General features: G+C 32.7%; 1 protein-coding gene across 1 annotated transcript; it reads left to right on the top strand.

The window, feature by feature from the left end:
• The first annotated feature begins 1,149 nt into the window (after positions 1 to 1,149).
• LOC100240847 (uncharacterized) lies at positions 1,150 to 8,705 on the top strand. Its single transcript, XM_002265676.4, has 5 exons — positions 1,150 to 1,369; positions 3,116 to 3,315; positions 3,965 to 4,122; positions 4,989 to 5,055; positions 8,351 to 8,705. The coding sequence occupies exons 2-5, from the start codon at positions 3,184 to 3,186 to the stop codon at positions 8,447 to 8,449; spliced, it is 456 nt and encodes a 151-aa protein (XP_002265712.1). The 5' UTR covers positions 1,150 to 1,369; positions 3,116 to 3,183; the 3' UTR covers positions 8,450 to 8,705.

Here is an 8,705-nt window from a genome sequence, read left to right as displayed (position 1 = left end):
TGAATGATGCAACATTCAACTATTTGAAACAAACATATAGCATAGAATTCATGTTAGGTAAGTCAATAGATCCAACATAGATGAAAGGGCCGGGAAAAAAAATAAAAAGAAGAAATACCATAAGAATGCTAAATTAAGTGGAGATCAATTTGAGATTTGATGTTAAATTAAGTCTCACCAATATAAAAGTCTAGGTTTATTTCAAATATTTGTTAAAACAAAGTCCAGATCTCTGTTTCTCAAGTTTAGAATAATGGTTTCCATGGTCCAAAATCCAAAATTTACTCTCTTTTCCTAAATTTTCCCAACTATCAAAGAAACCCCTAAAATTCTAAAACACCTGCTATCAATGTAATCTTCAATACAAATCCTTTGTTCTCAATACCAGTTTGATGCTTGAGTGCTTAAAAATGAAAATAAAAGATAACAATAAAAATTTTTAGTTCTCACCTAATACTACAAAACGAGACTTACAATTTGAATTATATGAAACTAAGGAAAAAAAAAAAAAAAAGCTTGAAGCAAAACTTTATAAAAAGGAAAATCTATCATAGTTAAGAGTTTTAATTCTCTTATTGAAATTCATATCAAGAATTGATCGCCCCTTCAATGCCTATATTAGGTTTGTGGGTGGTTAGGAATTTGAAGACTTTTGAAGGAAGAAGACTAAAGAAATGGTGCACAAAAAAAAAAAAAAAAAAAAAAAAAAAATGGAATCTTACTATATAACAAGTTTGACAATTAATTTTATTTTGAATGTAAGAGGATAATATATAAAACACATAAAAGTAGAGTGTATAACATATATTTAACCAAAAAAAATTTACTACTTCAAATTTTAAAATTTGTGAAAATAGTTTTTAAATATATAAAATAAATCTATATTTTTTATACAAAGTATTTTAATTTTATATACAAGTTTATATAAAAATAAGAAATATATTTAGATGGAAAAATAGTAAAAAAAAATATAAATATAATTTTATAAAAAAAAATTATATATATATATATAAAGAGTAAGATATTGGTGTAATAAATAAAATGGTGTAAATTTGATATTATATTAATCCAAATCATTTTGAGACAATTAATTACAAAATAACATCTTGATGAATATAAGCCATTAAATTTGAAATATTAAATTATTTATTACATTTGGGAAATCTGAAACTGACTTAAACCCGCTTAAAATTAAATTGATGAGAGATTGAAATCCTAGCATTTGATGGAGAGGTTTATCGTGCATTGGAAATACGAAAGCTGATCCCGCTCTAGGGTTTGCATGCAGAAGAAGAAAACCCGGGTTTGTGTTCACACAGAAGCATTCAATCTTTCCTTTTCCAAGCGATTCTTTTGGTCGATTGTTCAGGTATTGCTCCAATTTCTATTATCGGTTCAATCAATCAATTTCTAAATTAGATTCAATCATTTGGATGCTGAGAAAACGACAGAAATTTTTGAATCTTAAATTTTTCACCATTTGGGACTCGAGAATACTGAAAATTGTATTCTACCTAAAACTCATATGACTCCCTGGCTGAGTTGATCTGAGTTTTTTAATTGCAAAGAAAGTGAGAGAGGTAACATACTAATTAAAATGTTTTTTTTTTCTTCGTTTTCCTGGGACCGAAATATAAAATGGGAATGCAGCCGCTAGATGTTTTGAAATCTAGGTGTCTCTTTGAACAGAAAACCATTGCCAGTTTAGCTCAGTCCAAAATTTTTGTTAGATCAACGGTCTTTGTTATTTGGGAAAAATTTCTTCTATAAAAAATAATAGTTATAGAGAAAAATTGAAAAAAGGTAATTAAGATTTAAAATTGTAAAATTTTCACCTACTATGATTCAGGAGTACACAACAATGCCACTTTACTGAATGGGTGAGGGACTTTTTCTTTCTTCCTCTCCACTTGTTTTTCCTCTCTCTTTCTTAGAATCAAAGGATGAGAGATAACATAGGAATGAAAATGTTGTTTTCTTTCATTGCCCCATTTTCTTTGAAACCAAAAAGAAGGCTAGGATTTCTCTTTGAATTCTTTTAACTTGCCAATGTTATTGTTGAAAAATTTGAATTCTAGGATTTTATTACGGGCAATAGCTCAAACTAGATGCCTTATGAGATTAATTATCTAGGAACATAATCTTGTGCAATTTTATATACAAAAATGATTTGGCTTGGATAAAAATGGTACCTACCTTGGTGCCAATGAATCCCAATGTAAATGGAAGCCTTTGGGAGGAAAAAAAAAAGAGCAAAGTAAAGAGTAAAAACCTTGTCTTAAAAAAAAGAAAAAGGAAAAACTTTAAAGTGCAAAATAAATAAAATGAATTTAATTTTATCAATTATAATTGATAAATAATAAAGAGGTGAATTTATTATGATCTTTGAGGTGAATATAATTAAATAATAAAATATGAAATATGAGAGGAAATAAGTGATGTAATAGGGGTACTTTGGGAAGAAATGAGTCTACCTTCTCTTCTTACTTTTATATAGTATAGATATAAACATAGATGTAGAGACAAATAATAATTAGATGGATAGTAGAGATAGTTGATGGAATTAAATTAAAATGATGGTAAGAGATGCCAAAAATAAGACATAAAAATGGAATTCATTTTGTCACCCAGTGGTAAGGGTGATTTATAATACACATAAACGAGTAGGTAAAATTTTTATTTTCCAAAGAACTTGATAAACAAACATTGATCTATTTGAGAAGAAATGCAATTTAGCTGTAACAAAGAGACTCTTAACTTGCCAAACTAAGCTATAGGAGTTTGTTTAAGGCTATAAAGAGGATTGTGAACTTTATGAACCAGATGTTTATAAGTGTTTTTGTAGCTATCTTTCATTTTATAGAGGGAACCTTTATTATTTTGAAGTAAATATGACCTCAAATGAAAAAAAAAAAAAAAAAAAAACTATTTATGCCTTTTTAAAAGTTATTTGATATAAGATGGGTATAAAAGAAAAAAAAAGGCTTGATGAAGGGTACCTTTTCAATGTATACATATATTTCCTTGTTCTGAAAAAGTGATAATTATTTGAAGTAGAAATTATTATTACTTTAGCCCATGTAATTAAATACCCCTCCTTAAAACCATTTGTTAGTTAGAGGCTCCCCTCTGCCAGAGCACAAGACAGAGAAAGAGAAAGAGTAAGGAGGAAGCGAGGAAGATATGAGTTTCCTAATGACAACCCTCAGAGAGAAGAAAGAGGTGGACTCGATCATCAGGGACACCATTGACAAGGTCCTAGTCCTCCGCTTTGGCCGCTCCACCGACTCTGTCTGCCTCCACCTTGATGACATCGTAATCTTCTATTCCCCTTTCTTCTTCTCTTTTTCTCTCCACCATCTATCATTGTTATCATTGCATCAATTCTTGTTTGCTTTTGAAAAAATCAATATTGGTGCTAATGCTTGCAAACAAAAGGTGAATTACTGAAGACTGAAGACCAAAATTTAAAATCTTCCATCATTCTTGCTGAATGGTTATTTGAATGCAAAACTGGTACTCTCGCAAAACCTAGTTCCTTCTATGGTTTCTCTGTCAGATGCAGTAATAGTTATACTTTTAGTTTATACTTCTAAGAAGCTATTCAGAGAACCTATATGGAGAAAATAGCACTCTAGAATAAATGCATTTTCATTGGGGTGCTATAAAAAAATTGACATTTTTGGCCTGTGGACTAGGATGTTTACTGTTGTGAATTTTAATTGTTTATATATGTATTTTCTCAAAAGCCCAGTCAGAGAGGGTGGCATTACTTGAATAAAGTGGTATCTTTAATGGGGAATTGTGAAATTTGTCAATGGTTTTTGGTAAATTGATAAATTTTTTACGTGCTATCAAATATGTACACATACACATAAAAGTAAGTATTACATGGTTGGTGGAAATTCAAGCTTATCTGTGGTTTCTAAATTTCTACTTCTTGTTTGGGGGTGTTTGAATACAGCTTTCTAAATCAGCACGGGAGGTTTCCAAGTTTGCAACTGTAGCATTAGTGGATATCGATTCAGAGGATATTCAAGTTTATGTCAAGTACTTTGACATAACTTTGATACCATCAACGGTCTTTTTCTTCAATGCTCATCACATGAAGATGGATTCTGGGTACAAGTCTTGTTGAAAATATTATTTCTTTGGTTTTTTTTTAATCATGTTTTCACTGGAGAAACATTCTGGAACTATGGTAACCTTATTTCAACAAGGTTTAGATCATGTTCATTATGCATATTTTCGTAAGCTGGTCGGTTAGCCCTATTTGGGATTGTCTTCAAAATCTGATGAAAAACCCTGTTTTCTATGTCATCCAATTGCTGCATGACAATCTCAAAGAATACATTAATTAATTGTTTTAGCATTTTTTTCCTATTTGAGCCTAGTGTTTCAGAAGTCTTAGTCTAGTAGATCATGCTTAAGTTTATGCTTTCGGGCTTGTGTTTTAGAGGCCAAAGATACCTCAGAAGTTCCCATATAATTATTAAGGAATGAACATGAAACTTCTGAATAAACAAGTCTAAGAAGAAATAAGTTTATAAAATTTAAAGTGGAAACCTGAATTTTCCTATTAAATGTACCAACTAACTCTCTGAGAATTCCAGTAAAATAATCAACTGAGAAATTCCAGAATGCATATTCCAAACAAAATGTAGCACTAAAATCTCCTTTCTTCATTTTTTTGAGGGAAAAAAAAATTATGAACCACATTTAAAGTGAACTGGTCAAAACAGTATTTTCTGTCACCATGCAACGGAATTTATCACATCTGTATTAGTGTTCTCTATCTGTTAATATTTTTTTGTATGCTAGAGATGAATAGTGCAGATTGCAACTTTGATTGTGCATCACAAATGACCAGTGATTGGAGATGACAACAATACTGTGTTGAATTTCATATATATCGGAAATGTCATAATGCAGTAAGTAATCTTATATGGGACTTCAAATTCACATTGTTGTTTTATTCCTTGTTTCAGGAGTGCGGATCACACTAAATGGGTCGGTGCTTTTGACAGAAAACAGGACTTCATTGATGTTGTAGAGGTATGTTATTAATGCTTCCACAGATATTTACTGAACTTGAGATTGTCATTTCTGTAGATTTTTTATCTTGAAATTGAGATAATTATTATTTTCCAAATTATGTATTATGCTAATATGAAGGTTTGTATGTTCCTTTTGATGAGTTTGTTACTTAAGCAATGGAAATAAATTGCGAGAAACATTTATTTAGCCATGAAATGGGAAAATACAATATATGCAAGGAATTGTTTGTCAACCTTATCATCAACTTAATGATAACAGCAACAGCTGTGATAGTTGTAGTAAAGGGATCTGGTGATAGCATCCATTTCTGAAGCACCTTATTGTATGAAGTCAACTGTGTTTAGCAAGATGGTTGCTAGGCTCTTCCTATGAGTCTTCTTGGGGTCTGTCTTTTGCATTTTCTTTGGGTATATTATGCGTTTGTGTTTCTTCTGTTCTTATGCAAGGGTCGTTCATCCTTCTTTGGTTGCACTTCTTTTTTCTTTTAATTTTAATGGAGTTTATGTTTCTAAACTGTTCATCAGCGACTTCATCTTCTTTCCATAGACAGAGTCACAGAGGTTGAGTATGTGAAATATCCCTAATATCTCCGTAGTTTTTGTTGTTGCCATTTTGGGATTGTGAGAGAACTTTGTTGCATGATGAAGTGGGAAGGTTTGCATCATTAGCAGATTTCCTTTTCTATCAAATCAGCTCATGGCCTATAAATTATCCAGATTTCCTTTGGTGGTAAGCCCTTCATTTTAAAGTTATATTAGTGGTGTAGTATGGTGAAAATGTGTCTCTTGGATATGTCCTATTTATCCTTTCAAGGTAAGGTAACCCATTTGCCCCTATTCAGTTTACATTTTCCAAAAATTTCTGCTAGATATCTTTACTTTTTCCAACTCCCGAAAAAATTTGAAGGGGGTTTCCCATGCCTTAAACTAGAAGGGAGAAAGATTATTTAGTTATAGGGGCATGAAGCATAGTGGCTGAGGGTTGCTTAGAAATTGGCATTGCCTAATTTAGTATTGAGGATGATACCTATGTTAATTTTTAGTATCAGGTTTTCCATGCTTTAAGCTAGGGGATGGGAGAAAGCTTATTTAGTTATGAGGGCATGATACATTGCCTAATGATTGAGGATTGATCAAAATTAGTGCTGTGCTTTCAATTTTTAGTTTTCCATAGCCAGAATGAGAGTTACATTGATTCAGTATTATGCTTCTCAGGCTTTAAGCTAGGGGATGGGAGAAAGATCATTTAGTTGTGGTGGGGCCATGGTGATGCAGGACAGGAATGCAAGGAGAGTCGTGGTGTAGTTGAAAGAACACTAGGAATCACTCCTAGAAACCTTTAGACTTCACACCTAAGTGCTCTTTGTATCACACAAAGAAAATAGTGGCTGCTGGAAATTTTACCGTTCATTCATTGATTCTCTTCAAAAGATTGATCAACTACCATATAAAACTTTCCTAGGGACTTATAACTTCTTGGAACTAGTTACATAGTGGTAATACAATTTGAAAATAACAAAAACTTGGACTGACTACTATACCACATTAAGGACTCTTGGAAAATAACAATATTAATGACTGAAAAATAGTAATTTATGACTGTTGACTAGGCCCATAATTTGGTTTCTGGAAATTATTTCTAGGTTGAACCCATATTGAATAATATAATCCTAACTAAGCTCATTATCATCCAAAGAGTGCTAAATTAAAGTTTGGGCCTTCGAGCCCACCCCTTTGTGCCTTTGATAAACTTTTAAAGGTGGCTGCCAGTTATCTCCATCAACTCCCCCTGACTTAGGAAAACTCAACCCTGACAAGTTAAAGGCATGATATCTCTCATAAAGGTCTTGGTTCAAGTGTTGGAATTCCCTATCTACAATCCATGTGCAATCTGAAAGTGACCTCCCTCTCCATTGAAAAGATACTTTTCATAGTCCCAAGTGCTCTTTGTATCACACAAAGAAAATAGTGGCTGCTGGAAATTTTATCATGCATTCATTCATTGATTCTTTTCAAAAGACTGATCAACTACCATATGGAGCTTTTAAGGGGACTTGCAACTCCTTGGAACTGGTTTCCTAGCATTAATGCAACCTGAAAATAGCAAAAACTTGGATTGACTACTAGATCACATTAAAGACTCTTGGACAGTGACAATATTAATGATTGAAAAGAGTAACTTATGACTATTGAGTAGGCCCATAATTTGGTTTCTGGAAAGTGCTTCTAGGCTGAACCCATATTGAATAATATAAGATCCCAACTAAACCCATTATCATCCAAAGAATGCCAAATTAAAGTTTGGGCCTTGGAGCCCACCCCTTTGTGCCTTTGATAAACTTTTAAAGGTGACTGTCACTTGTCTCCATCACATGGTACACTGCATAACAGCTGAGGATTGGCTAGGAATCAGTGCTGTTTTTTCAATTTTTAGGTTTGCTCTATTAGTATTCTAGAACAGTTTTACCAAATTTGAAGTGTACCATTTTCACATAGTATCAGATTTTTGTTTTTTGTGTTTTCAGTCAATTTGTATACTTTCAAAAGCATCCTGCAATCTTCTTTTCTTGACTTATATGCCGTTGAAGAAATTTAGAAAGTTCTTTCTAGGTTTACTGATGCTGCATGAACCAATTTTATGGACCAATGCTTTCTCCCAAAAATTTATTTTTTGCCTTTACACCTTTCCACAGCTTTCCCTCTCTACTGAAAGGCTTATTAACCTCTGCCAAGACCATGGAACTTGATGTTGTCACCCTCATTTTATGGCATCAGCATTTATTTGTTCATAGTTCCATGGGGCAACTGATCTTTGTGAAGTCATCTTAACTAATGTGATCTGTTTGCTCTTTTGTTTGATGATTGGTTACTGTAATGTTTCTCCCAAGGTTTGTGTACTCATACCGGAATTCCTGGCAAACTTGGTATTCACCAAGAAAGAATCTCTAGATGAAAAAACAATTAATTAAGAAAGAAGGTAAAGGTGCCATGTTTAGTCCCAATTATAGTTCTCTCCAAATGTTGGCTGTGAATTTGAGAGGGAAGAAGTGAACCATTTCTTATGGTAGTCCATCCGATGCATTGTTTTATTGTTAACTGCAAACCCTTTTTTCGGGCATGTTTATTTATTTATTCTCTCTGTCTCTCTTTTATATTCCCTGCCTAAAACTTTCCTTGTGGCTGCTGAAGTTAGGTTCGATTTTGTGATTGATTGCTTTTATTGAAAGCGACACTTCTATGCATATTATGTAAGGAGTGTAGACATGACAGAAACATTTTGTTTGTTCTTTCAGGCAATATTTAGGGGGGCCATGAAAGGAAAGCTGATTGTTACTTGCCCCCTGCCTCCGGAGCGAATACCAAAATACCAGTTGTTATACAGAGACTTGTAAAGGGTGAACTCTGGCCTTAGTATGCCCTGAGGGGTTCTGAATATATCCTACATTGCACTTGTAATACACCTATTCAGATGGGCTATGCAATATCGGTTTTTTTTAATATTTCCACAGATCTGTAAAAATGTAGCATTAGGTTATGCAGTGAGGTTTTTTATTGCATGCCATTGATGTTAATGTCACTGTATAATCTTTCATGGATCATACTCAGTTGCCCTTGGATAATTCAATAAATGTAGATATGATTTTCCAA

Source organism: Vitis vinifera, chromosome 7 (genome assembly GCF_030704535.1).
Source record: "Vitis vinifera cultivar Pinot Noir 40024 chromosome 7, ASM3070453v1".
NCBI lineage: Eukaryota > Viridiplantae > Streptophyta > Magnoliopsida > Vitales > Vitaceae > Vitis > Vitis vinifera.
The sequence above is the reverse complement of the archived record's forward strand: the minus strand, read 5'-3'. Positions and strand labels throughout refer to the sequence as shown.

Coding starts and splice junctions, on each gene's coding strand:
- LOC100240847 (XM_002265676.4), top strand. CDS start 3,184: ATGAGTTTCCTAATGACAACCCTCAGAGAGAAGAAAGAGGTGGACTCG. Junction 4,123..4,988: donor CACATGAAGATGGATTCTGG/GTACAAGTCTTG, acceptor TCCTTGTTTCAG/GAGTGCGGATCACACTAAAT. Junction 5,056..8,350: donor ACTTCATTGATGTTGTAGAG/GTATGTTATTAA, acceptor TTGTTCTTTCAG/GCAATATTTAGGGGGGCCAT.